This window comes from Colletes gigas, unplaced genomic scaffold (assembly GCF_013123115.1).
Source record: "Colletes gigas isolate AHSC1104 unplaced genomic scaffold, ASM1312311v1 Colletes_gigas_Sc00025, whole genome shotgun sequence".
In the NCBI taxonomy this organism is placed as follows: Eukaryota; Metazoa; Arthropoda; class Insecta; order Hymenoptera; family Colletidae; genus Colletes; species Colletes gigas.
The window spans coordinates 1,704,939-1,730,648 of NW_025106654.1; the positions used below are offsets into that span (position 1 = coordinate 1,704,939).

Sequence of the window (25,710 nt, forward strand, 5' to 3'; positions counted from 1 at the left end):
CAGTATAGAACGAAGCACATAAGTTTGTTTAATTGTTATATTTACAATAATTAATATTTACATGTAATGGTTGATTTTGTTAAAGCAAAAGATACATAAAAACGGCTTTTTCGGGCAATCGCTCTTATAGTTTTTTGTCTTGCTACTTCAAATTTTGTTACATTTTGTTTATAGCAAGAACTGCAACGTTGTCTAGCTGTCCTCGCTTTGCCCTCTTGCTTTTTAATTTCATGTCGTTTTCTAGAGTTTGTCGCAATTTCAGAAGACGAGTTGTTGTTTTCATCCTCACAGTAACATAAATAATTAGCTAATCGTTTTCTAAATTCTACTATTGATATAGGACTCCGTTGCTGAGTATTATATAATATCCAAGCATTTACAACTGATGCGTTTAAGAGACGCTCAAATGCTACTTTTTTATATCATTTGACAGTTTTGTGAACTCTTGACTTCATTGTAATCAATCACAAGTTTCGGTTTTACGATATCATATCCTTTTTTTTTTTTTATCAATAGCCTTCTCTACAGAATATTTTATTTGCCTCTTTTTTTATTTAAAACAAATTCGAATGCAGCAGGTTCTTTACTAGTCCAGATGTTTCGAACAGACTGACGTTTGCAATCGAACTGATCGCAGCGCCACGTGTACTACAAGTGGTACACGACGTAATAACTACTCTAAACAAGGTAACTGCTTATCGATTGATGATATAATGAAATATTGTGTGATAATATATCAATCTTTAGTCGCAATATCAAATGGTCTGAACGACAAGTCAAGCAAAACGGGCTTGGCACGGAACTTGTTAATAAACCAATACGTGCACCACGAAACATTTTAAGATCAAACTTCGCTACCGTGAACGCGAGACATGGTTCGAATTATACACTACAACTCGAAAGTTAAGCATATTCCCAACATCAGATTTATTTAAAAGTGTATTAAACAAGGTATAATTGAAATAATTGAAATAATGGTGGTTGTTCGATTGGTCATACAGTAGCGATTATTCGCTCCAATCTTATCGCTCGCTTACCATTTTTTGAAAATTTGTACTTTGTTTACTTAAATCTCGTCGAATCGAATCTTTTTTCCTTGAAAACCTTGTTTCATGATCTCCTGTTGTTTCCTCCTAGCTGCCCACGAAGGATGTAGATTTTTATTCTCCAAAAGATTTTTATTCTTAATGTCTCCCTGCGCAACGTTTGCTTTTCCGACCGACGTTATTTTATTTTGTTTCGAACACGAGACGCTTGTTTGCTTCGTTACGCTGTTCCTATCGTTGGAAGTGTCCTCGTTATTGATTTTCCGTACTTTATTATTTCTTTTATCTTCGTTTGCTTCGTCTCTACAAAATCTCTCTCTTTCATTTTTTACTCGGAACGCCTTAGGTTTGCTATCACCGACATTTCTGCTTCTTTCTTGCGAATGTATTTCAATATTTAAACACGGTTCGATCTCGTCCGAATTTAGAAAAAAGTCATCTACCATTCTTGTAATTTCCACTGACTCTCTAGATAATGATTGCCTGTTGTCTGCTTTGCAACTATCATTTTTTCTCTCTGTCTTTGTCTCCTGCAAAAGTTCTGTAAATCTTTTAACGGCAGCCTCGTTACTAATAACTTTAGCTGCAGATTTTGATGTTTGATCCTTATCTGTATATTTTGCGTTCCCTTTGAACTGTTTTTCAGATTTGTTTACATCTGGTTTGTACAATGATGTTTCTCTGGACGGCTTAATGTATTTTGTATCTGTTTTCACATTTTGTTGTCGAGTTGTATATTGTGAACAATCACTGGAGGTTACATTAATTGAATTTTTATCACCTTCTGCATATATATTCACCTTTGCTTCATTTCTATCGTTTACCAACAGTTTTGAGTTTTCTTCTTGGATCTGATCTATAGAATTCTGTTTTCTTTTTTTGACTGATTGCTTCTTTTTTGCGCAAGAAATCTTTTCTTGATAATCTGGAAACTTCTCTTTAAATGCTATTATTTTTTCTTTTAAAGACTTGTAACTAACAACTTTGGTCATAGCCCTAGATTCATCCTCAGTTTGTGAGTTCTGCAATATTTCTTGTAGACATTCTAGGTTAACGATTCCAAATTTTGATATCTCATCGTCTTTGATACGTTTTAACGCAGAAACCTCCCTCAAAAATTTATCTGCTTTATTTTTATTCTTTTCCAGTTGCTTCTCGCTGCCACGATTGGTACGTAATCGTTTAGCTTCTCTTATCAATTTATTTACGACGCAGATACGTGCCTGACGAACGTGTTGTCTTAATAAAACAATCTAAAAGAATCAACGTAAAGTCCATAGAAATTGAAGGTTCGCATATTTATTTAAAATATAACAGAACCATACCTCGTTATTTATTTCTGTTCGGGCTGCCGTCAAAGTCATGTTGTCGACGGAAGTATCGTGTTAATATTTATAAACAAAGCGAATGAAATACATATATGAATCAAACTGTCCTATACCTGCTGTTTTACGCGCGCTAAAATAGTTTCTAAACATGTTTATGTAACATCATAACATCCGCGTTACATGACCGCGTGCTATGTGAACACAATGTAGAATAATACTTGCATAAACGAGGCGAACCAATAAAATATTTATTTAGGTAAGGTAAAGAAAAATGATACACCAAATATGTGACTGGCCGAAATTCTTTGAAATCGTTCGTAAGATGACGGAACAAACTAATCGTTGATCCACGGTCACGCTAAAATTGCTATTGCATGTGCAAAAATATCTACATATGCATAGATTCATACACGAGACACTACCAAGCGCCCTCGAGTGACAGTACCGTGTAGCATTCTGACGTTTTGTTGCCTTGTAGAAACGTCATTTCGTTTAATGCATGCTCATGCAAGGAACGTCGTTTAACTTCGGCTATAAAATCTAACTAACGCGAGCGTGTAGAAATTATTCTGCCTAGAGAACGAAACGACTGAATCAACGGAACAACTGTGACGTTTGGATTACTGGAAGGAGAATCAGCCATTAGTGGGAGAGTCTACATCATTTCTCTGGCCGTGACTGACTGCACATATATATACATATATTCGCCACGTATGTAGGTATGTGCGTATGCGACCCTGTTGTACGATTCTCCAGCAATTTTGGTGGTTTCTAGATATTTCGTTGATATGGAAGTAAATTATGCGCAACTTGAGCACCGATTGTTGTCAAGCAAATATTAAAAACAACAAATACAATATCGAAAAATTTTAGAGGGAAATCGTCGAATGACCTTGAACATGGTCAAGCGATTGTTGGACCTTCTAACGCGATGTGTCAGACAGTCATGTCTTCAAATTAATCTGTTTCTTTAATTCATTCGCGGTAAATAATTTGTACAAAATTTTTTCGTTCGGTGTTGTGTTTTTATACGTTTTATGCAAAAAATAAATAAATTATGAATAATAACGAACTTTATGTGCGGTAGTGTTTATTCGGAAGGTTAGTATTTACGACACTTGAGTGTTTTCGTCCAACCTCGAGCTTCTTCAATGTTTATTTTTATATTGACGTTACGCCTGGCATCCATATTTTGCCTTCCTGATACATATATTATAGCTTCGTTCGTTCTATAAACACCGAGCCACAGTGTCAAATCTGCTGCAATACACTTTTTATTCTTTGATAGCGTATTCCCGTTATTCTTTAATGCTCGATAAAAGAGCTACCGAATTTATTTCATGTTTGCACGATAATTCGAATTTGGTGTAAATACGAAATTAAAGTAGAATTTTATCAATATTTACGACAACTTACGATATATTTTATACTTATAATCGGTGACAATATAATTTCTGTAACACAATAAACCAAACGTTTCTTTGATTATATCTTTTCTATTCCACTATTCTTATTGATAGCACACTTTTTCCACATATGCAACTACATTTTTCTTATTATGTTATCTGTTTTATGTTGTAACTGGCTTCTTACTCTACATAAATTTCTAATAAAAATGAAAAGATCAGTTTTATTTTCATATGTCTCGTTCTATAATTTTAGGTTTTACCTAGTGTGATTTTAATATTTATTTTATTATTTTGATACTGTACCACAAATAATCAAGGATCAGAAATGAGTTGTGTTCGTTGCTGTTTAATCGGTGCTGGCCGTATAGCATCCTCTAATCACATAGCAAATCATGGTAAGTATGTTGTCCATTTGCTTTCATGATGTTTGAAAATTATTTTAATTATAACATAAATAACTTTATATTTTCCATATTAGTTCACAAAATTGTGAGAGTTGCTGTGATTAGATCATTGACAATCGGTAGTGCTTTAGGGAAAGCACCTACCGAACCTACACCGCCTGGCAAAAACAGTAGTAACGGAGTGTCCTCTGTTGGCGGCGGTGGTGGAGGAAAAAAAAATACCCTCACCTGTCCAAAGTGTGGAGACCCTTGTACACACGTAGAAACCTTTGTGTGTAAGTAGAGAATGTGCGTAAGTTCTTTTATAGAGTACTTATAGGAATATTCCAGAATTATGTAGAATACAAGAGCACCTTTTTTGTTAGCATCAACGAGGTTCGTAAAGTGCGAGAAATGCCATCATTTCTTTGTTGTTTTGTCAGAGATAGACTCAAAGAGAAGTTTCAAAGAAGCATTAAGATCAGAGGATACAAAACAAGGGTTTTATAGAAAACCACCACCTCCACCAAAGAAGGTAACAGATACAAAGATACGATTTTATTACATACATGCATAATTAATTCACCTGTTTAGTACATACGCGAAAACGCGTATCTTATTGGTATTTTCAGATATTCGAGTACCTAAATAAACATGTTGTGGGACAGGAGTTTGCTAAAAAAGTTCTGAGCGTTGCCGTTTACAATCACTACAAACGAATCTACAATAATTTGCCAATGCAGAATTCGGCACAAGGATCTACCAATTCAGCCGGTACACAAGATCTGAATCATCCGTTCACTCACAGAGGTCTTAAACCACGTAAATAACAGTTTCCCCATTTTACACAAAATCGTATAAAGACAAAACATAATATGTGACTTACAGTTTTTTAGTATGAAATATTTAGTAATTAAACACTAATGTTTTACTAGGGTAACTGTTTCTGACAGACCATTAAAATCGTCTATGTGTTCTATGAATTTTGACCAAAGACACTCATTACTTTTTATTGTAGATTTGTTACATATTTCGACAATCGGAAATTCACTCGGCGTTGGATTTCAACAATTTCCTAGTGGAAACGAGCAAAAGTCAGCTGGCAATCAATCGGCCCCTGGTTCTGATATTTTAGATAGTAAACAACATCAGTTAAAATTAGAGAAAAGTAACATTTTATTACTTGGCCCAACCGGTAGTGGGAAAACATTGCTTGCACAGACAATAGCCCAATGCTTAGACGTACCATTTGCAATCTGTGACTGTACAACATTAACACAAGCAGGTTATGTTGGGGAAGATATAGAAAGCGTTATCGCAAAACTCCTTCAAGATGCTAACTACATAGTAGAAAGAGCGCAAATGGGTATTGTATTTTTAGACGAAGTTGATAAAATTGGTGCTGTTCCTGGCATACATCAATTGCGAGATGTTGGCGGAGAAGGCGTACAACAAGGAATGTTAAAAATGTTAGAGGGTACGATTGTAAATGTGCCCGAAAGAAATAGTTCCAGAAAATTACGCGGAGATACCATGCAAGTTGACACTACAAATATTTTATTCGTTGCTTCCGGTGCTTACAATGGATTAGATAGGTTAATTTCGCGGCGAAAAACCGAAAAGTACCTTGGATTTGGCGCAACGCCGTCTTCTGAAAGTCCCGGAAGGAGAGCCGCGAGTCTAGCAGATGTTGCAAATATGTCGCCCTCCACAGAAAAGGATAATAAAGAGAAAGACTTTTTATTACAGCAAGTTGAAGCAAGAGACTTAATTGATTTCGGTATGATTCCCGAATTTGTTGGCAGGTTTCCTGTTCTTGTACCTTTTCACACTCTTGATAGAGATATGTTGGTTAGAATTTTGACCGAACCTCAGAACGCCATGGTGCCTCAATACCAAATGTTATTTTCAATGGACAAGGTATAAAATATCTTATAAAACTATTAATATATGCACGTACAAACTGTCTGATTTCTATCAAGCTTCTTTGTTGGTTTTCAGGTGGAATTAACGTTTACTACGGAGGCTTTGAACGCAATAGCTACATTAGCGATGGAAAAAAAAACAGGCGCAAGAGGACTTCGAGCAATCATGGAGTCATTATTATTGGAACCCATGTTCGAAGTTCCAGGTAGCGACGTAATGACTGTCCATGTAACTGAAGGTTGTGTACAAGGAAACGAGAAACCACAGTATATCAAAAGAGGCGATGCCACCGAAGAAGAGCTACAAGCTCAACATATACATAATTAACAAATAATTCATAGGAAAAACGTGCCGCACGTTTGATCCTTTCCTCTCATCTACCATTAAAATATCTTTCGAAACTACATTTACGGAGATATTTTTTGGTACATTATACAAGATAAACTACAAGTGAAATTTGATTTGTAATATATCAACATATGTAAAACAAGATTTTACAGAGAAAAATATGCATACAAAATTGGGAAATATTTTTAGAAACTACGTTTTCCATGAGAATACGTACGCATATCGAACGGGTTATACTACAAGGTATTGTGTCAACTTTGCTAATAATTTGAAACCACAAGATGCTTGGTCAAGAAATGCATTTTTTTTTTATTTTTTTTTTTTACTTCACTTCTGACTACATATAGAATTAAGACTTTCGAATACTGTTGATTAGATTAGATATATTTCGACTACAATGGGAACATAAAATTTATATATTTTTGTCCCTTATAAATATAACATTTATGCGTGCGTTCGATATATTATTGTATTATAACAGATATAGAGAAAATTAGCGATATTTGTGACCTAATTTATACATTTTGTATAACGGGTACCATAAAAAACACATGTAATTAACGTAATACTTGAACATAGCTATTTGAAAGTCAAAACACTTCGTAAAATAACTTAAACTTGAATTTTAAATTTAGGAGAAAGGACTTTTAGGGAAATATTAAGTCTTATAAATGAAACGTGAGAGTTTGAAAATCGAAAAGAATATTGCGTTGACGGATAAATCAAGAATGTTTGTAACATATTGTACATACACATAATAGACTAGCAAAAACGATGAAATTAAAAGTTTAGAAATTGCATATACTTTGTAAAAGTATCTTTATACAAAAACGCTCGTTAGCGATAAACATAATTTATCTCAACAAATTATTTGACTATATATACATATATATATATATATATATATATGTGAAATGTATATATCATATACGTTGTATATGCGATAGATATAAAAGAAAGGCTGTGTAATATATGATGCAAGATGAAAAAAGTACATATGTGAAACTATAAACAAACATTACTGAGATTGTATATCATGTGATACTTATTTCATCGAATCTGTTATCGGTTTTCGAGCATCGACACTTCATCTTTTTATTAGTAATAAATCAAAAGTAATACAATATGTATATAGAGTACTTTCTTTATCTAGTATATTGAAACGAACAAGTAAACTTTTTATATAACCAAGTCTCAATAACTACTCCATGCGATCTTAATTTGAAATGTTACTTTTAAATAGTTTTTTTGTCAAATGTGAAGGTAAATGTTCATTTTAGTGACTTTGCCCTAAAACAAAATCACTAATGTAAACATTTACCGATATGACTGTTTTCGTGGCGACTTTTCTTTCGGCCTTATTGCTGTTATAAATTCTGTAACTACCCATTTAATTGCTTGTGCTACTACCACATTTACAGTATATTCTAAAAGAAGAGCTCCAAACCCTTTATACAAACCAAGAGGACCTTCGGTAGAAATAATTGTATTGTAACAATCCATTGCTCCGCTGTATCCGGTTAGGAGCGGCGTTACGCTACGTCCCGTGTCCAAATTATCGATAATAGTACGTGTACCTTGAAGGTGAAGTCTACAAATCACAGTGTCCCATGGATAAAACAATACGTCTGCCATGAATGAAGAAACTAGCACTGACTGGAGCTGTATATCCATCTTATATGCTTCTTCGGATAGGAAATCTCTACTATATGCACCCTTGATGTAAAATACAAATAATGTTTAGTTTACATATTCCAAAGTACAATAGTGCCCAGATAAATGACCGCGGTTATCCCCACCAATTCTTAGAAGCCAAGCGGCTTCGAACATCAAGTGTGTCGAATGTAACTTGACGCCGGTCGTTATCGATACATTGTATTCTATATGGTTTCGAAAGCCAGCTATTGTATCTCATTCGCACTTATCCTCTTTCTTTATCTCCGTTGAATTCTGAGAAGCAACCATGCCCACATAAATGACCGCGGTCGATCCCGAGCATGGTCATTTATGTGGGCACTACTGTATTTACTATTGACAGCATACTCCGTTTCATTGATAACTTACTCGTACTTCTTTAGAATGTTTCTGCCTAATTTGCATGATGTAACTGGTAACTCCATGGACAGCCATGGTAAAAAGATATTTACAAATTCCGTGAGCAATAGTTGGTGGCAAAAGCGAATATATAGGTATTAGTCTACCCTTGTTGCTCACTTCAACTAAACGAATTGCACCATCTCGAAAGACGTCTAATATTCCAGGACTTTCAGAAGCAATTTCAGACTGTACCGTTTCAACTAAAGATGCAGAGAAAAATGGCGTTGCCAGGCCTAGAGTTACACTGTTATATTTTCTATTAATATTCTTTATAAATATATTTAAGGTACAAAAAACATATACACCAATTTACTATTACCATTTCAAAAGAATATGCTGACCAAATGCTTTCAATGAACTGCTCCATGTTATTTCCCTGAAATAAAATGCCTTATAATTATTAATTCATACTTTTCATTCTAAAATTCATCTTACTTTGGCCATGGTGTAATTTTGGAAATTACATCTTCAACAGCTAACATCATTCCCTTAACAAGCAACACTGATCCAACACCTTTCCAAAGAGTATTTATTCCTTGAGTCTGATGAAGTCTTATAACTATAGGTACCAATGTAAATGGTATTATGTGATAATTGTTCGATCCAGGGTTTACCTGACATTGCCTCCTTAGAACGATAAATGGATGAACTAATAAAGTTTCTGTAATTAAGCTTGCTAGACCACAACCCGCGGCAATGCATGTTCTCATAGCAGAATCTGAAAGACAAAAGTTATTCGGAATACTAACTAAATTTTAGTCGCTAGTCTACAAGTTACACTTTTAGTTTCGAAGAATCGAAGAATCATGTTTTATCGAAATTTACCATCAACAGAAGGGCTATCTTCAGCTAGGGGATGTACAGTGAGAACATCTAAAGGGCGAATAACCTCTCGTCCATTGTATGTTTTCAAGTAATTACTTTCACTTCTCCAAGAGTTCGAAGGTCTTCCTCGATATACACCCGTAACCGTCTCGTCGATGTAATCTTCTAATCCGGCCATTTTTACATTGAGTGATTTTCAAACATCGTAATTAACAGATCCCAAGTTAATTCTTTTAATTTCGAAACTATGTACTGCTATACTGCTATGTACTCCTGACCCCGATGGCTCATTACGCTTTACGTTGGTAGTGTTACCAGACTGGGCACCGAGTGCACCGAGAACCGCAAACCGAATCCTTTTATTGGTGCGTTTGTCACACTAGTACTTACAGCGGTGTAACAGTAGACTGAACTGTACTACTATTCGCTAATGTTGATTCGGTCAGGTGTAATTCAACCGATTGTTGTATTACATAAGTTCTAGTTAAGATCTTCCTCTAAAAGCAGGGAATCGTTTTCACAATCTAACCAGCGTTAAAAACAAAGAATATGGGAGACGGAGGAAAGGAACCTGATGGCGAATGGGCCATTGATCTTCTAACAAGAGATATGGGTTATAAGACGCAATTTTACAATACATATTTCAGCGAAATGTTGTTTGGAATCGCAGGTTTTTGTGCACCATTATCAGCGAACGTGTGGGTGAGGCAGCCTCTATTCTCTCGTAAGTAAATCGAATAAAAATAATACTTCCAAATATGTAATCTACGAATATAAAGAAATAAATTCTTGGAACTGCCGCAACTTACGATAAGTAAATGACCTTTACACAGTTTGTTTCGTCATCTTTCCGTTAGACGTGTAAATAAAAATTTCATATAAAAAAAGTATAGAATTAGTCACAGAATTAAACTACAGCATTTGATACAATATAACACATATAACATGGGATGGGTCACATGATTACATAAATGAAATTAGAAAATAATTCAACAATATGTAACTCGTTCAAATAACACCGAATTAATTCATATTTTATTATTAGTTCAATAGTATTAAAAAGTACATGTAATTAAGGACTGTACATCTTTTACTTTCATTAGATCTTCCAATTGCTATTGTCGGAGGCTTGATAGGAGTAGCTATTGGAAATTTTGTTACAAAGAAGGTCGATTTCTTCTTTGCACGACGTGATGCCAAATTAATAGATTATATTAGACTACATCCAGATCGTTTCCCTGCACCAGGTAACTTGTTATATACTGAATTAAATTGTAACTTTTCATCTATCATTATTAAAACTTGTTTTTACTGTTACAGAAAATAAGAAATATGCAGATATATTTCAGCCATGGGTGCCTCTTCGATAGGTAATTACAATACATTTTTAAAGTCGGACAGTACTTGATCATAGTAGCAAATGAGAAAATAAAATTCATAGGTGATCATTGCTTTTTACAAGAATATGTTATATTCTTACATTATATCTTACTATATTAAAGATATGTTATACATTTTTTAAAATATTTGGATTTACAAGTATATATTATGTATATGTATGCATATACTTACTTCAAATCTGTCAACATTTTATTTAAATTCTTTGTACCTGAGAACAAGGATAATACAATAATTTAATTTTTTTCTTTGTCACATTTTAAAATCAGAAGTGTATAGGCTTATCGTTTAATGTTCTAAATAATTGTAAGCGACAATTATTTTACAATAAATGGTTATGCATTTATAGAAAATAAACAACAAAGTCGCTATATAAAAGAATAACATAAAATTATATATAGTGAAACTAGCGTTACGTGAAGTATGAATAAAACAAAATTAACAGAGCATTATTGTAGTTTATTTATCATTTTTACGAAAGTTTTTCGATATATCAATCTATAGTGATTTCTGCTTTAAGGTGTGATTCAAGCCAAAGAGTTTCAAATTTATTATACGTATTATTCATTTAGATAACAGTAAATGAGAATTAATTGAACTCTTTCTAATCATCGTTCTAGCACGTTTATACAAATTTCTACTTCTTTTCAGGATTATAATTATCATTGTATAGTCCAGTCCCTTTCGAATCTCCTAGCCACGGATATTTATTGGGGCATTCCCTACATGTTTCTAAATACCTGTAAATATATTTGTTATTAATATCGTCACAAAAATTCTTAGATATACCTTTTGTATATCATTAATTACTTACCTAGTAGTAGTAAAATTAGATTCTGTAGGTTTGAAATCTAAAGCACATTTATTCGCGTTGTTACATGGCGGTCCAGGAATATTTTCTTTCTTTTTACATGACCATCCCTCATAATTGTTCAAAGATTTAATTGGTTTCGGATCAGTCATCCATGTAAGTGCTTGCGTGGCTGTTACAAAGTACACGTCAGGTCTGTAAACGTACGGCATATGGTTATACAATTACAATTTTAGATGATGCTCCATTAAGCGGAAGATTAACATGTTCGTTGTACAAGCTTTGATCGTAGACTTTAACTCTTCGATAGTCGCACGTACTAGATATCAACGGAGATATCACCGTAAATATCAAAGAGAGTATTTTCATATTCTTAGTTATCCTCAGAAACATTCGTTACAAACTATTACCGAATTATGAATTTATATATAATACATAACTGATTATGTAACTTTTACTTACAATGTCACTGCCCAGTCAAGAAACTTCGATAGACCTCGTTCAAGTTCCTTTATTTGGAACCAGTTTGTGTGGAAAGGCATCATGTACGGCGCTCTGTTTTGTTCATAGTATCGATTGAAATCTTCTTGTAGCCATTCAAAGACTTCTTCAGGATCATGATTGTGAAGTACACATTGATCCAAATAAGGACAATGCCCTCCTTCGTAGCTTTCGACGTAATGTGCATTTAATGGCAATTCCCACACACCTGAAAATAATTGAAATATTTTCCTGTTAAATTACATTCCGGATTTGGTGGATTTAACGTCAATCAGCCGGTGTATTCTGACTCATTCACATCAAATGTAAATAAAATTCTCACAAACCTTGGAACGATTTAGTGGGGCACGTTCCCGCTTTACATTCATGCGGAATCTTATAATCGAGAGTATATGGCCAAATTGGTACTTTTAATGGTGAAATTCCAATACTGCTGTCATATATGTATCCAAAGTCTTGCAGCACTTTGTATTGAGTATTCCGTCCTGGTTTCAAGTACGGTGCTCTCATACCAACAACTTCGCTCCTCGTGATGTTGCTAAAATGCGTCATTATCTCTCGCATTCCTATCATTTCTCCCACCCATTCTTCGTATCCTTTATCTTCCAAACCCTTTTGCAGTCTAAATATCATCGATTATGAGTAACGTGATACTTACATAACTACATACATACACTGCCGGTCATAAGTCCAGTGCTAATTGTCGTTACGTTGTTCGCACGTATGGAGCTACCACTCTGCCAAACTTCATTAAAATCGATTAGAATCACATCTCAGACTTCCTCGTAAGTATTCTAAGACTTACGACCGGCAGTGTACTTTATCGATATCGATACTCACGATATTGTTTCTGTAGCAATTTCATGCCCATCGTGTGCTAAACTTTGTACCATATTGTAATTACAATATTCGTGTGAAATGAAGAAAGTACCTTTCAATGGGCAATTGTTTGGATTCAGTCTGTCAGTAGCAAATATTTTTTGGTAATGGTCGAAATTATTATGATTTATCGCTCCGTCGAATGTCATTATTATCATTTGGGGTGTCTGAAATCGATCAGCATCGCGCGAAAAATGTATTAATTTATATACGTATACTATGTATACATATGTATATACATGTATACAGGGTGTTCGGCCATCCCTGGGAAAAATTGTAATGGGAGATTTTAGAGATCAAAATAGTACGAAAATCAAGAATACCAATTTAAAGTTTCGCCCGTACTAAATTTTTTTCACGAATATGTGCAGGATTTCGGGTGTATGTCTATTCACCAAAAATGATTGTAATTGACCCCTGTAACCAAAAATAATTTTTCCAAAACGATTTCAAATTTTTTAATTTTGTTGAAAAATTCGTCCATCTACTCGAATTTTTTTCTCGAAAGTGCGTGGGATTTGGGGGGTATGTCAATTCACTAAAAATGACTGTAATTTACCTCTGTAACCAAAAATAATTTTTTTTAAACGATTTGAAATTTTTTTCACGTCGAAAAATTTCAGCACCTACCCCATTGTCGATTTTTCTTAAAAATTCGTTTTTGATTTTTAATAATTTTGTTTGGCGCCCAGAAAAAAGTTTCATTGAAATATATTCACTATTGTAGGAGTTATGACGTTTTAAAGATGCGCATGAAATTTTAGGGAAGCATTCCTTGGCCTCACATTAGATTTTCCGTAAGGAATTTTTTTCTCGAAAATACGTAGGATTTCGGGGGTATGTGTAATGACAAAAAATGATTGTAATTGATCCTTGGAAATAAAAATAATTTTTCTAGAACGATTTGAAATTTTTTAATTTTATTGAAAAATTTCTCCATCTACTCGAATTGTTTTCTTGAAAGTGAGTAGAATTTCGGGGGTATATGTGTTCACCAAAAATGACTGTAATTGACCTCCGCATCCAAAAATAATTTTTTTCAGAATAATTAGCAATTTTTTAGTTTAAGTTTTTAATACCTTGTTAGCGAAGCCTGAGTCAAGAAATTGATATTCTTGATTTTCGTCTTATTTTGGCCTCTAGAATCTCCCATTAAAATTTTTCCCAGAGGTGGCCGAACACCCTGTATAAAATGTAAGTATATATGTATATGTATACCTCGTCTGGGTGAATACCACCAGGAATTATTGTACCGTCCCTCGAGCAATAGCAGTATGGTAACTGACAATTTGAGGTATCACATTTCTCTGCTAAATCCGTTGGTGGTTCCGTCACTGGCGGCGGGGCTAAAATTCGACAAATTTCGATTAATACAAAACCGACGAGGCTGCAGCGCGTAGGCAATGTTTAAAAAAAAAAAATCTTTACTCGTGGCGATGGGCCCGCATCGAGCTTCATTTTTGAAGGTGCAAAACTTGCTGATGTCGTCGAAGTGTAACCCTGAGGGACACCTGTTTAGATACGGGTATCCATCGACACACTGTTGAAATTATATTAAAAATTATTTGCACAGGATGTTCCAGCATCGGCGGATACAACCGAGGAGGGGGCGATTCTACCATGGATACCACCGATGCTGGGACACCCTGTATAAAATAAAATAACGTTTCATTTAAAATTAATTACCTGGTAAAACCTTCTACACGTTGCTGGATCGGCGAAGTTACCGTTGCCTTGACCTTCCGGGCACGTGAATTCCTCATCTTTTTTCTCTTCATCCTTCTTAGCATTTTTTTGCCCGTAGACTAGAAAATAAATTACATACGAATTAATTGTACCTTTTTCCCCTTTCGCATATTATAAAAAAAAAACCCGTATTTAAACAGTTCTAAGCTGTAATATTATCTAAAGAATGGGTTTAAAGATATTCCAGAACATAATATATCCGTATCTTTGCTGAGAATAAAACAGTCTGTGGGAAATATATATAAAATAAGCGGAGCCATCGAGGATTAGAATTCCAGCAAAAGGTCAAGGTTGAAGACTGCTCGAACACGCTAACGCGTTCGTATATTTATGCCCCATGCGGACCGAATATTTAATTATTCACATTCTACTTTTCTTGCATTCTTTCCGTTGACTCCTATTACAGCTCTAAAGAAATAGTATCTAATCTTTGCTCGATCGTTTATACGGTAAAATATTTTTATTTAGCGATGCCGTAATTAATTAAAGATTCGTATCTTGTTACGAAGAAACTGGACAAAGCAGAAACGCGGAATGTATGTACGCGTGTACACAGAAAGCTGCAAATGCTTGTAGAAAATGTCTGAGAGAAATTCCAAGGGTATCGCAGAAAAGACGGTCGAGAAAGCGAGAAAGGTGGTAGCAAGAATTCCATCGTCTAGAGACGCCATTGTGCGTCTATGTTGGGTGCTTGAGTGTCGATTGCGTTCGAGTTTATTTATATGTATTCAAGTGTCGATGGCATTTGAATTAGTCGGATCCATAATTCGTCGTATAAATGAGCACAAATGTGTCTGGACTTGCTTGTAAAATAATATCTAGACTGCGGATGTTTATGCATTTATGGGAAATTTTAATCCTCAAAACACTACAGAATGCACTTAATACTAAAAAATATAAGAAATATTTAAAGTAAGATACGAATTATTATATTTAGGGGTTGAGACAGCCCTCTGCGAAGCTTCCGTTTCATTAATTCTATTAATAAAAATGTGAATTTGCATAAAGATCCGCAGTCTAATAATATCCATACTGTACGATTTTTGTCGCGGGTAATTGTATATTATTTGGGCCAATGGCAAGATCAAGGATCGGCATTTACTCACGCACCACTAACGCTGAAATGTAGAGACAGTTATTTCGTATATTTTTAAATACCTGGTACCGATAATCGTCTTGCGTGTGCATAAAATTTATTTACTCGACTAACTAACGAGCAAACGCACTCGAGTTTAACAGCTACCGGCATTAATTCCCGCATTCCTTTTCGTCAAAGCGAATACAGAATCTAGTCGAAGTTTATTAATCTTCGTTTTGGGGGACCAGAAATTTTCGCCCTATTTTTTTTTACCATTGATACATTTTTGAAGTCATTTATCGCCACATCAAATCCTACCACATAATATAAAAGTAATATAATTTTTTGTTATTTTTCTAGTTGTCCTTTGAGCGAATCCACCATCGTTATAACAACGTGACGTGCTCGAGACGATCGTGTTCGGTAATCATGAGACGAATTCGTAATTACAGGGATATTTTTATTCCAAACGTATAGTAAAAAGGTGCCCTCTCCTCCCCCGCACAATACAATCATGTCCCTATCGTTTCAAGGTATGGTCGCTTTCAGAAAAGTATCTTACCATTCATTATCTTCGAAAGAAATTTCATAGCATTTTTTTATTCTGCAAAATTCATCGTCATTTCTCAATATTTATAATGCTGATCAAGTCGGTACGTTAAGAATAATTATAGACGAATATAAATTTTGTTCAATGGATAGGAAGATCGTATTTAAACATGTTGAAATCTTACGCAGATGATCTATGAGGAGAAAGTGGTATTCGCGAAGAAGCTTCCACCATGATTTTATAACAGTTAAGCATGATACAAGAGTCTTGAAACCAGTAACTTTTGAACACTAAACTGTTGTACGTACAAGTTGGGAACATGTATATAAACACTTTAACAAAATTCTCGATGAATTGTCAAATTTAATTTTCTTGAGAACGCAGCCCCGTATAAACAAATTTTATTCTATGCATGTGATTTATTTTTTTATAAATTCTCGTCCCCTGCACAGCCGTACGACGACCAACGGAACACCTTATATAATGAAAAAAGGAATTTCCAATTGCTTAGGAATAAATTAAAATTAATGTAACCAAATAGCTTCGTCCACAAATCTTGGGACCAGGAACTCTCTCTTCTTTTTTAGGGAGTGCCTTTGAAAAAGTTTCGAAATCGCTGATGTGAAAAGTGAATTGAATGTATTGGAATGAAAACCGTGTTTATTTACCGTTAATAAAGGAAATCTCGCGTGTATCGATGCCAAAAAGATTGGTTTAGCGGTAAAGTGGAAAGTGAAGGTACCGCTCTGGCAATGACGTTGTGGTAAATCGTTCAGGTGCAACATTTCCATCGGCCGTGTACCATGCACGCATACTTGTACCCGTGAATTCAGATCTCTATGAGTGTGGCGCACCGCACACCATATACGTAAACGACGAAACTTATGTAAACACCAGTGAAACCGCCATGGAACCTAATTTAACAGCGCTTCACCGCTGGTCGTTGCTTCCTCCATCTTCTCGTTTTTATCTGTGTCAACTTTATTTACGATGTGTCCGAACAGAGACGTACAGTAATGCATGGTAGCGTATTTTTTATGGAACCGAACGTCGAAAATTGCTCGACAACGGGCGGAAACGAGATGGAACTCGGTACTTTAAAAACGAAAGACATTAAGAAAAAAAGATTTTCAAAATTGTTACGATAAAAATTTGTCGAAAAACAAATCCTCTGATTGGTATTGCCAGGAATCAACGAAAATGGACGGTCAATTATGCAATTTGTTTAAGATAATATAATCATAAAATGTGATTTATTATGTTACGAGAATATTATAAGAATGAAGCGAATAATTTGCTAAAGAATTTCTTCTTAAGATATACAGAGTGATCCGTTTGAATCGACCAACTCGAAATCTTCGATTATATCCATTGATGCAACTCGTAATTCCCTACAGAAAAGTACCAAGCCACTTATGGCGAAAAATTGTGGGAGGTAAAATAACAAGCACGATATTATTGAAATATTCCAATTAAAATATCTTCTAAAGTAATGCTTTTTTGCCGCGGGTGGTTCCGCTAACTACATAATTCCATTTAAGAAAACAAAGTTGACCTTCAACGGTCAATAGTTTCGAAAATATTCGAGTGGATCAATTTAAATGGGCCACCCTGTATAGGAGAATGTCTGCAGAAGGTCGTTCCCTCGTTGTACCCACGTTTCCAGCGATTCAGCTTTGTGACACTGATCGGTTTGATAATTCATCTACCAAGGAATTGTTCAACAAAGAGATTGAAATTTTCGATTGAAGGTAACAAAGATGTTGAAGTAAAATGTTGTGACATCGATACGCGATACGTCGAAGAGTTTCATCATAAACGTCGTCTCTTTGAACTCTAACTTTCGTTAATAAACATTTTTATCGTTCGACGTTACAATTATATTAATCGTTACCGTCTCTATAACACGAATTAAAATGTGCAGTGCACGAGCAATAACGAATAAAAATGTTAGATTCGTTCGTAAACCAACTTTTGCCCAGGGCCTCGCTCGTCCGAATATTGGTTTAAAAATTTCGTTAACAAATCCTAATTTATAAATGAATTCATGAATGAAATGTACGTAGAAGTTGATTTACGAATCGATCGGAAATTTCTATTCGTTGCTCGTGAATAGAAATTTACCCAATTCTGTGTATCGTGTTGAGAATTCCAAGTTAATCGAACAGATTCATAAAGTTCATGCAACTTTCATATTCTGTCGTTACACATCAATACCGCGTATGGTTCGTTCGCGATCGCGAGCCACACGACTCGACGAGCGCCAATCCCGCAAAATCTTTTCAAACCTATTCATCCCGAATCGAAACGATGCAAAGATAAATTTCTCTTTTCCGATCGTTTCGCGACGAAAGATTGCGACAGGGGGCAAAGAAGAGGGTCGCTTCTTCGATCGACGCGCACGCAATCTCCTTCGATCTCTCTTCGGTGACAAGAGACGATTGGAAACGTGGATTCGTTTCCAGGCGTGCCTTCCTACCTGAGACGACCAAGACGGCGTAAAGAAGCAATTTCCTTCTCCGTGGCAACATAGTTCCCGTCGGTGTAAACGTTGGAGCAGTCTTCTCTGTTTGAATTTGATGATTCCTCGAACTTCACAGCACTTTTTGCGCACGAATGGATCAGCTTCGGGAGCCCGTGGTTCGCGAGGACTTGTAATCGGCGGTAACACTTGGTGAACCTACTCTCGCAACACTGACTTACGAGGGGTTCGCCAGCAATACCTTCTGTCGTGACTACGGGACTCGGAAACCGGACGGTAGGAACCGTTCTTAGCTCATTGGCAGTGATGCCAGACGGAGCCCTCGCCTTCATTGGTTGACCACTTTCTCGAGAAATCTTGGCTTGGCTTTTATTTGCGTTAGAACGCGCGCACGGTTCCGTGTAAAGTCTTCTGAAAGCTGAAAGTTTTTTTTTTTATACGTTTCTTCGTCGATCCTTGCGATCATTTAACTCTTTGCAGTTACGAGACAATTCTGATTAATTCGGTTCCAACCAGGTCCAGCGCGTAAAATGTTTTAGGCGCACGCAATTCAACTGTTTCCATTAGAATCTTACAAAACGTTTTATTCGTCCGCGAAATAAACGATTATACAAACGTGTAGAAGAAATAATTGTTATAAAGCGCATAATTATTTAGCAACGGTAGACCGTCAGAAAATGTGTAAGAACGAAAGTTTCATAACTCGATTTTGGTCATTTGTGGCCCCCTTTTTCGTTTCTCCTTCTTCGACGACCTCTTTGTTTTCGTTTCCCTTTTGTTTCCGTCTCGAGACTCGGCCAACCGCCGATAAGGATTGATATATCCTGGTTCACGTTCCGTGATACGAAGTTCTTGACTCATTAGCTTAATTATATCGAGACTTTCCTGATCCAACAGATACCTAGTACGGTTCGTAAAATTTAAGGACCAGTCTATGATCTGATTCCACTTCTCTTGCTTCTTCAATATACGATGCATTACGTGAGGAAAATGGAGGACAATGTCGCCAAAAAGCAGGGTGTTTTCTAACACACCTAATATTGCTGGAAAAATGCACAAGATGTAAATAAATGATAAATACAGGGCTTAATTTTCCAACCTATGCTTTGGGTGTAGCGAAACTAAATGAATTTTGTACTTTTTTAAATAAACAAAGTGTTATTAAAATCTGTATAAAATTACCGCTTTGTATAGTAAAGTTTTGTGATAAAGATTTACGATCGGGATCGAAGTCTGCTCTCTCGATCATTTCCTTATTCGTTTCTATCGTGTCGATCATATTTTCACCGAGAATCATTATCATCTTGTATAAACGTTCGTAGTTATCTATTTTCTCGAGACGTTTCACTGCGTGTGCGTGATCCATACGTTGATGTTTGAATGATTTTTTGACTAATGAAATCTCAGTTAAGGAACGTTCGTAAACATAATCGTATAGCGAAACAACAATATATTAACTAAAAAAATAATGTCTTTTATCGATTTTGAGAACAAATAATTCAAAGAGATACTCTTATATTGCCGAATTCCAAGTTATCAAAGATTATTCATTATTTACTAAACAATGATATGATGAATTATGACTGTCCGTTTACGTCAATGTTGACTTCCAGATCATTCTAGTTATCCTTGTGCATAACGAACAGAAGACTAGAACGAAAAAATGATGACGAATACTACACAATGGAGCAGAAATTCTGCTGTAACATAAATTTTCGTATTTGTATAATTTTAAGTGTACACGATGTTGATTTCGAATTATCATGTTTTCAATGGATACATAATTCTTCGTGGACCGCCTTCACCTGCGGTTCTTCGTCGATTCGCTGATCCTCGGTCATTAAAGATACTTGTTGCACTTGCGCAGTGCATATCAATACTGATACGACTACAATGTAAACGAATACGCGTGGCATTTCGTCAGATTGAGAAACGTTTGAAATAAAAAAGAAAGAAACGATATATCGACAGAAAATAATCATACGTCGAAGGAAGAAGCGACTCTTACATCCTTTCAGAAAATAATTGTACAATTTCGATCAGCATTTAACAGGCAAAGCTAAACTGAAACCACGAGTTTTCGACCGTAATATCTTTACGACACTGCTGCCACCTGCAAATTGTGTGTAATATCGAATGTATCAACTTCGGCGACAATTTACTTGAAAATAATTAAGAGACGTGTTACGATTAAAGTATAATTATGTGATGTGTAAGAAGCATTTAAGTTGCAATGAGTGTATAAGTTTCAAAATTTTTCATCGACATTGTTTGTGACAAACCTTACAGGTGTATATGCAAACGCGATAACAGTATTTGATTCCAGTAATGGCATGATCGTATTAAGTGCAAAAGGCTTAATTCGTACTACGTACATATGGCAGTGATTTAATTTGATATGACAATAATATAAGTTTGCGTAACATCTAAATAATATATTTAATTACTTTCGTAATCTGAGTCTCGTGTCCGGCAACAAATATGGCAGCGACAAATGATACAAATCTCGATGTAAGTATATGTAATATACTTTATATACGATCATCGTAAGCCGTATTCTGAAACCATACATGTCCTATGAAATGATATCAAATTTATTGTGTACACTTTGCTGTCCTTAACTCGCTGCAATTGATTTGATGGGAACCTTTTTATTTCAAGTTTAAGGTTACAATGGAATATGCTGACCCACAAAATGTTGAGGGTGAAATGACAGTAGGCTCTAAACAGAAATCAAATCTTGGGGAACCTGAATTCAATACCTTAGACGAACCAATCAGAGATACAATTGTAAGTTTACATAGTTAAGGAATTATTCTTATAGTCTGTGAAATGGATATAGTTAATTTATAAATTAAATAAAGCATGAATTTATGGAATTGAAAATCAAAGAACTGTTATTAAAAATTTGGATGAAACTTTCAGAATTGTTAATGCTGTAAGAAAAATATTAAATTAATTATATTAACAATATTTCTTACAGCTTAGAGATGTTCGAGCAGTGGGCAAGAAGTTTTTTCATGTTTTATATCCCGTAGAGAAGAAAAGCTTATTAAAAGAATGTTAGTATATGAAATTTTCTCTATATACCATTTTACATGGTTCATTATTTTGTTATAACAAAAAATATTTCTAATTTTAGGGGATCTTTGGGGACCATTAGTATTATGTACATTCATGGCAATGTAAGTATAGTACATTTAGATTTTTTGAAATGTAACATATTTCATAGTTATAATTGTAAGGTTCCTATTACTATTTCAGGATATTGCAAGGTTCTTCTGATACAGCAGATAGTTCAAACGATGGAGGACCAGAATTTGCTGAGGTTTTTGTAATTGTATGGATTGGATCTATGGTTGTTACGTTAAACTCCAAATTATTGGGTGGTAATATGTAAGTAATTATAATAATTAAAGAGTATGTTTAAATTTTAATATTTTTCTATTTAGTGTTGACAAATATTATACAATATTGCATGTTCAATGTACATGAAATTGTAAATCAAAAAATGTTATATTTTATTTCTGGTCTGTCTTAATGTGTTATAGATCCTTCTTCCAAAGTATTTGCGTCTTAGGATACTGCTTATTGCCGACCGCCATTGCTCTAATTTTATGTAGAATTATATTAATGGCAGAACAGACTACTTTCCTGTTTAGTCTAAGGTTTGTTATTTCTAAGATCGGATTCGCATGGGCAACATATGGTTAGTATCTGTTTATTTCGTTGTATATTGTAAATCCTTCATTCTGCATTTACAAGCATGATTGTGTACAATCATATTTTAGCATCAATGGCATTCCTTGGTGACAGTCAACCCGTAGGGCGGAAAGCTCTAGCCGTATATCCAATATTTTTATTCTACTTTGTAATTTCATGGCTGGTTATATCTCACACTACATAAGATAAAATATAAATCGTTTACAATAATAAAGACTGTACATTACTCCGTGTCTGTACACAAAGTGACGAAAAAATTGCAATTGTAGTCTGCATTGTATTTTGTAATTATCGAAATCGAAGTATAATGTCTCGTATTAAGTTTTCTGTAGATAACATTTATTATTATCGTAGATGCATACGTTATTTATTACTATGCACTTTAGAGAATCACCAGTTTATATGTCAATTACAATTATCTATATGAAAAATATATACATATATGAGTATAGGATATAAAGTAATGAATAATACTTAGGTAAATTATTATCAGATTGTTATATATTTATACAGAAGCTTGATAAGGAGAATTAGTCAATGTGATACAGAAAATAATTTCTATTTCATTGATTTAGAATTTTAATCGTTCAATGTGTATAATCTTCCATAATATTTTTATACAGCTTAAGAGGTTACAGCAATTGTTAGCAGGTAACTCTTTCGCATGCTGACATTCCTATCAATACATTTATTTTATTTAAGTTACTGAAGTCGTTAAGAGTTAAATCATTAAGATTTAAATAGCATTGAATCACACTATTTGTACTTTTTACACATATATTGTGTGCATAATATTTTGTAAAGTTAAAATCAAACATTAAATAAAATGCATCGTTTTTCGTAATGTGGGATGAATTCCTTTCTCTTTACTACGAAATTCACATGTGTGAAAAATATCTTTCTAATTTTTTTAGGAGAATTTTGCTATCACAGTGACTAGGATACGCGCTTAAAGACTTTTGTACTGCGATGTAACTTGTCTGAAGGTCTCCAACCTACGAAATTTTAAATAATAGAAATTCGGTATTAGATAAAAAAAAAACAGACTATATTATAATACGTAATATATTACATCGTATGCCAAGTAAGCGCTATTAAAGTGGGGCTCATAAATAAAATTAGCAATATTAGCTGCAGCGTGAAAATACGTTCGCGCTGCTGTTAGGTTTCCATTTCGTATTTTTATGACTCCAAGATTATTATATGCCAAAGCATGTCTATTATCGCTTATAATAGCCAGTTTTAAACATTCTTCCGCCATTGTTATATCGCCTACAGTCTGAAATTATATCTAAATTAACGTTTCACCGAAGAATTGGTTGGGATCGCTGTTAAATGCTCCAAAAATACTTGTATACATACAAGAGCAATATGAGAAACATTATACCATACATCTGCTACATTTTCATCGGTAGATAAATTGAGTGCCCTCTCGAAGCACGATACAACGTGATCGTATTGTTGAGAATAAAAGCAACATAATCCAAGATTATTGAATAATTCGACGTTGTATACACCCATTTGTAACAATCGCCTGTGGTGGATAACACGATAAAGTGTTGCAATTTAAGTAACTTTCAACTACTATATTTATATTCATGATTACCTATAATACCGCAATGCCAATTCTGGTTGATCGTTATAAAAATGGTGCATCCCAATACTAGCTATCGCTTCTGTATGCGAAGCATCTTCCTGTGCAATGATTTTATAATATTTTAACGACATGCTTGCGTTATTCAGACCATCGAATATACGTCCCATTTCAGTGAGGATATTGACATCATTAGGAAAATATTCAAGGCCTTTCTTACATACGTCCAAACCAGCCAATGGCTGATCCAATCTAACATAAACTCTAACTAGCCTTAAGACCGTCTCAATAGTTTTACAATCTTTCAATGCCGATTTAAACTGCTGTTCTGCATCTCTTATCAATCCTAAACTGTAATAACATTTTCCAAGTTGTACTTTCCACCACCAGTCTTTGTATTGACAGACTTGCGTGGCTTGAACTGCTAAATCTAATGCCTATGCATAGTATTATGACAATTCATATTAAAAATAAAATTTATAATATTTTTAATGAAATTATAGAATTTATATACTTACATATCTTACATCGTGTTCATGATAATATATATATTCGAATAATGGTTTTGCAACACTGGGTTTACTGGCGTACTTAGAAATATTTAAACGCGATAGTTGTATAAAAGGTCCTCCAGGCTCTGTTAACATAGATGCTGTACCTAATCTGTGCAATGTATATTAATTGAATTTTCATTTTCTACTTGAATAATTACCAAACTAATTCCCTGTAATAAGTATACCTAACGCTTCGACCAGAACTTGCTGTAATTGGTCTGGCAGTCATAGCAGTTCTTGGTGTTCTTAATGTTTGTTCCACCGATTGAGACATTGCTGATTGAGTAGCTGGTCTTACAACTCCCGTCAGTGGCCTACCTATACGATGCATTGTCTTTTTAAATTCATATTTATTTTATAATCCCTACTAAGAGTTTCAAGTTGTACACAAGTTTTAAGACCAAACCTGATTGTGTTTTCGGTCGTAAGTATTGCCCTAGATGAGCAGTACCAGGATTTTTTAAGGATGTTCCTGGTCTAGGCATAGAAGATATTGTATAATTATCTAATAGACTTTCAGCGATTCCTTCTTCTTCTCCTTCAATATCGTCTATGTATACTTGTAACGTTAAGGCACGCATTTTTAACACCCAGATCGCCTACAATGGAGAATATCATATTTTAATAAGAAATAGATGGAAAGTGACTATTGTAAATTAACGAGAAATATATTTATACCTGATCCAATGGTGTTTTTCTTAGTAAATCTGTACATATTGTTGCACATTCTTCATACTTCCCTCTACTGAAGAAACTTAAAGCTTTAAACAGCTCCATAGTTTCATGGAAAATTTAACAGTAACTAGTTATAAAAATTGACTAAGTTATACGAATAAAACGAGTGTTTCAAGGGACCATGCTATAGTATCTTTGTATAGCTAGCTATGCAGTAGATAAACGAATTTTCCATGCATGAAGTTATTGATTATTTCACTTATAACTATCTGTACAAACTAAGGGTAGATCAGCAGATATTTCGCTCGTATATTTTACAAATGCGTATAAACATGATAGTAAAAATAAATGAAATAG

General features: G+C 34.6%; 7 protein-coding genes across 14 annotated transcripts; 3 read left to right on the top strand and 4 right to left on the bottom strand.

Annotated features, from left to right (window-relative positions):
- Nucleotides 1–171: 171 nt before the first annotated feature.
- LOC122401550 lies at nucleotides 172–9,681 on the bottom strand. The gene is made up of 8 exons (XM_043403752.1): nucleotides 9,363–9,681; nucleotides 8,973–9,255; nucleotides 8,857–8,913; nucleotides 8,505–8,781; nucleotides 7,762–8,156; nucleotides 2,488–2,504; nucleotides 2,372–2,394; nucleotides 172–2,299 (listed from the first exon to the last, which is right to left on the bottom strand). Exons 1-8 carry the CDS (start codon nucleotides 9,538–9,540, stop codon nucleotides 1,067–1,069), a joined length of 2,463 nt encoding a protein of 820 aa, XP_043259687.1. The 5' UTR covers nucleotides 9,541–9,681; the 3' UTR covers nucleotides 172–1,066.
- LOC122401480 (ATP-dependent Clp protease ATP-binding subunit clpX-like, mitochondrial) lies at nucleotides 2,422–7,736 on the top strand. Of its 3 annotated transcripts, none has more exons than XM_043403630.1 (7): nucleotides 2,422–3,475; nucleotides 4,101–4,178; nucleotides 4,262–4,462; nucleotides 4,553–4,701; nucleotides 4,799–4,976; nucleotides 5,185–6,086; nucleotides 6,168–7,736. In XM_043403630.1, exons 1-7 carry the CDS (start codon nucleotides 3,451–3,453, stop codon nucleotides 6,417–6,419), a joined length of 1,785 nt encoding a protein of 594 aa, XP_043259565.1. In that variant the 5' UTR covers nucleotides 2,422–3,450; the 3' UTR covers nucleotides 6,420–7,736. The 3 variants fall into 3 exon arrangements, with proteins under 3 accessions (XP_043259565.1, XP_043259566.1, XP_043259564.1); XM_043403631.1 differs by having other exon boundaries at nucleotides 4,799–4,940; XM_043403629.1 differs by having other exon boundaries at nucleotides 2,423–3,475; nucleotides 4,799–4,988.
- A 13-nt stretch (nucleotides 9,682–9,694) lies between the features above and the next one.
- On the top strand, nucleotides 9,695–16,766 carry LOC122401488 (NADH dehydrogenase [ubiquinone] 1 subunit C2). Of its 4 annotated transcripts, XR_006259442.1 has the most exons (5): nucleotides 9,695–10,086; nucleotides 10,466–10,609; nucleotides 10,683–10,732; nucleotides 16,136–16,308; nucleotides 16,514–16,766. XR_006259442.1 is itself a non-coding variant. In XM_043403644.1 (4 exons), the coding sequence occupies exons 1-3, from the start codon at nucleotides 9,912–9,914 to the stop codon at nucleotides 10,730–10,732; spliced, it is 369 nt and encodes a 122-aa protein (XP_043259579.1). In that variant the 5' UTR covers nucleotides 9,718–9,911; the 3' UTR covers nucleotides 16,136–16,350. The 4 variants fall into 4 exon arrangements, 3 of the variants coding, with proteins under 3 accessions (XP_043259579.1, XP_043259580.1, XP_043259578.1); XM_043403644.1 differs by lacking the exon at nucleotides 16,514–16,766 and having other exon boundaries at nucleotides 9,718–10,086; nucleotides 16,136–16,350; XM_043403645.1 differs by lacking the exons at nucleotides 16,136–16,308; nucleotides 16,514–16,766 and adding an exon at nucleotides 14,525–14,543 and having other exon boundaries at nucleotides 9,718–10,086.
- On the bottom strand, nucleotides 10,971–19,398 carry LOC122401482 (chitin deacetylase 1). The gene is made up of 9 exons (XM_043403632.1): nucleotides 18,805–19,398; nucleotides 14,638–14,756; nucleotides 14,380–14,491; nucleotides 14,170–14,297; nucleotides 12,913–13,118; nucleotides 12,399–12,694; nucleotides 12,034–12,280; nucleotides 11,575–11,766; nucleotides 10,971–11,500 (listed from the first exon to the last, which is right to left on the bottom strand). Exons 1-9 carry the CDS (start codon nucleotides 18,854–18,856, stop codon nucleotides 11,398–11,400), a joined length of 1,455 nt encoding a protein of 484 aa, XP_043259567.1. The 5' UTR covers nucleotides 18,857–19,398; the 3' UTR covers nucleotides 10,971–11,397.
- On the bottom strand, nucleotides 19,395–20,789 carry LOC122401486 (coiled-coil domain-containing protein 134-like). Its single transcript, XM_043403639.1, has 3 exons — nucleotides 20,588–20,789; nucleotides 19,990–20,199; nucleotides 19,395–19,850 (listed from the first exon to the last, which is right to left on the bottom strand). Exons 1-3 carry the CDS (start codon nucleotides 20,787–20,789, stop codon nucleotides 19,504–19,506), a joined length of 759 nt encoding a protein of 252 aa, XP_043259574.1. The 3' UTR covers nucleotides 19,395–19,503.
- On the top strand, nucleotides 20,684–22,827 carry LOC122401487 (protein YIPF6). Of its 3 annotated transcripts, none has more exons than XM_043403641.1 (8): nucleotides 20,684–20,929; nucleotides 21,097–21,318; nucleotides 21,469–21,597; nucleotides 21,791–21,869; nucleotides 21,950–21,992; nucleotides 22,072–22,203; nucleotides 22,359–22,516; nucleotides 22,599–22,827. In XM_043403641.1, exons 2-8 carry the CDS (start codon nucleotides 21,289–21,291, stop codon nucleotides 22,712–22,714), a joined length of 687 nt encoding a protein of 228 aa, XP_043259576.1. In that variant the 5' UTR covers nucleotides 20,684–20,929; nucleotides 21,097–21,288; the 3' UTR covers nucleotides 22,715–22,827. The 3 variants fall into 3 exon arrangements, with proteins under 3 accessions (XP_043259576.1, XP_043259575.1, XP_043259577.1); XM_043403642.1 differs by lacking the exon at nucleotides 20,684–20,929 and adding an exon at nucleotides 21,002–21,019; XM_043403640.1 differs by having other exon boundaries at nucleotides 20,684–21,318.
- A 541-nt stretch (nucleotides 22,828–23,368) lies between these two features.
- On the bottom strand, nucleotides 23,369–25,455 carry LOC122401483 (tetratricopeptide repeat protein 8). Its single transcript, XM_043403633.1, has 8 exons — nucleotides 25,357–25,455; nucleotides 25,085–25,277; nucleotides 24,864–24,996; nucleotides 24,643–24,787; nucleotides 24,137–24,561; nucleotides 23,893–24,064; nucleotides 23,603–23,809; nucleotides 23,369–23,525 (listed from the first exon to the last, which is right to left on the bottom strand). Exons 1-8 carry the CDS (start codon nucleotides 25,453–25,455, stop codon nucleotides 23,409–23,411), a joined length of 1,491 nt encoding a protein of 496 aa, XP_043259568.1. The 3' UTR covers nucleotides 23,369–23,408.
- Between the last annotated feature and the right edge of the window lie 255 nt (nucleotides 25,456–25,710).

Bases quoted from the DNA above. Each gene is read 5' to 3' on its own strand.
- LOC122401550 (XM_043403752.1), bottom strand. From the start codon at position 9,540: ATGGCCGGATTAGAAGATTACATCGACGAGACGGTTACGGGTGTATAT. The intron at 8,782-8,856 runs GTAATAGTAAAT...AAAATATAACAG, and splicing joins CAGCATATTCTTTTGAAATG to TGTAACTCTAGGCCTGGCAA. The intron at 2,300-2,371 runs GTATGGTTCTGT...TGATTCTTTTAG, and splicing joins GAACAGAAATAAATAACGAG to ATTGTTTTATTAAGACAACA.
- LOC122401480 (XM_043403629.1), top strand. From the start codon at position 3,451: ATGTGCGGTAGTGTTTATTCGGAAG. The intron at 4,702-4,798 runs GTAACAGATACA...TGGTATTTTCAG, and splicing joins CACCACCTCCACCAAAGAAG to ATATTCGAGTACCTAAATAA. The intron at 4,989-5,184 runs GTAAATAACAGT...TTTTTATTGTAG, and splicing joins TCACAGAGGTCTTAAACCAC to ATTTGTTACATATTTCGACA.
- LOC122401483 (XM_043403633.1), bottom strand. From the start codon at position 25,455: ATGGAGCTGTTTAAAGCTTTAAGTTTCTTCAGTAGAGGGAAGTATGAA. The intron at 25,278-25,356 runs GTATAAATATAT...TCTCCATTGTAG, and splicing joins GAAAAACACCATTGGATCAG to GCGATCTGGGTGTTAAAAAT. The intron at 24,065-24,136 runs GTAATCATGAAT...TATCCACCACAG, and splicing joins TTGGCATTGCGGTATTATAG to GCGATTGTTACAAATGGGTG.
- LOC122401486 (XM_043403639.1), bottom strand. From the start codon at position 20,789: ATGATTATTTTCTGTCGATATATCGTTTCTTTCTTTTTTATTTCAAAC. The intron at 20,200-20,587 runs GTATCCATTGAA...AGATTTCATTAG, and splicing joins GGCGGTCCACGAAGAATTAT to TCAAAAAATCATTCAAACAT. The intron at 19,851-19,989 runs GTAATTTTATAC...GCATTTTTCCAG, and splicing joins AAACTTTACTATACAAAGCG to CAATATTAGGTGTGTTAGAA.
- LOC122401482 (XM_043403632.1), bottom strand. From the start codon at position 18,856: ATGTTGCCACGGAGAAGGAAATTGCTTCTTTACGCCGTCTTGGTCGTC. The intron at 14,757-18,804 runs GTAGGAAGGCAC...TTTATTTTCTAG, and splicing joins CGCCGTCTTGGTCGTCTCAG to TCTACGGGCAAAAAAATGCT. The intron at 12,281-12,398 runs GTTTGTGAGAAT...AATTATTTTCAG, and splicing joins CCCCACTAAATCGTTCCAAG to GTGTGTGGGAATTGCCATTA.
- LOC122401487 (XM_043403640.1), top strand. From the start codon at position 21,289: ATGGCAGCGACAAATGATACAAATCTCGAT. The intron at 21,870-21,949 runs GTTAGTATATGA...TTCTAATTTTAG, and splicing joins GAAAAGCTTATTAAAAGAAT to GGGATCTTTGGGGACCATTA. The intron at 22,204-22,358 runs GTAAGTAATTAT...AATGTGTTATAG, and splicing joins AAATTATTGGGTGGTAATAT to ATCCTTCTTCCAAAGTATTT.
- LOC122401488 (XM_043403644.1), top strand. From the start codon at position 9,912: ATGGGAGACGGAGGAAAGGAACCTGATGGCGAATGGGCCATTGATCTT. The intron at 10,087-10,465 runs GTAAGTAAATCG...TACTTTCATTAG, and splicing joins GAGGCAGCCTCTATTCTCTC to ATCTTCCAATTGCTATTGTC. The intron at 10,610-10,682 runs GTAACTTGTTAT...TTACTGTTACAG, and splicing joins AGATCGTTTCCCTGCACCAG to AAAATAAGAAATATGCAGAT.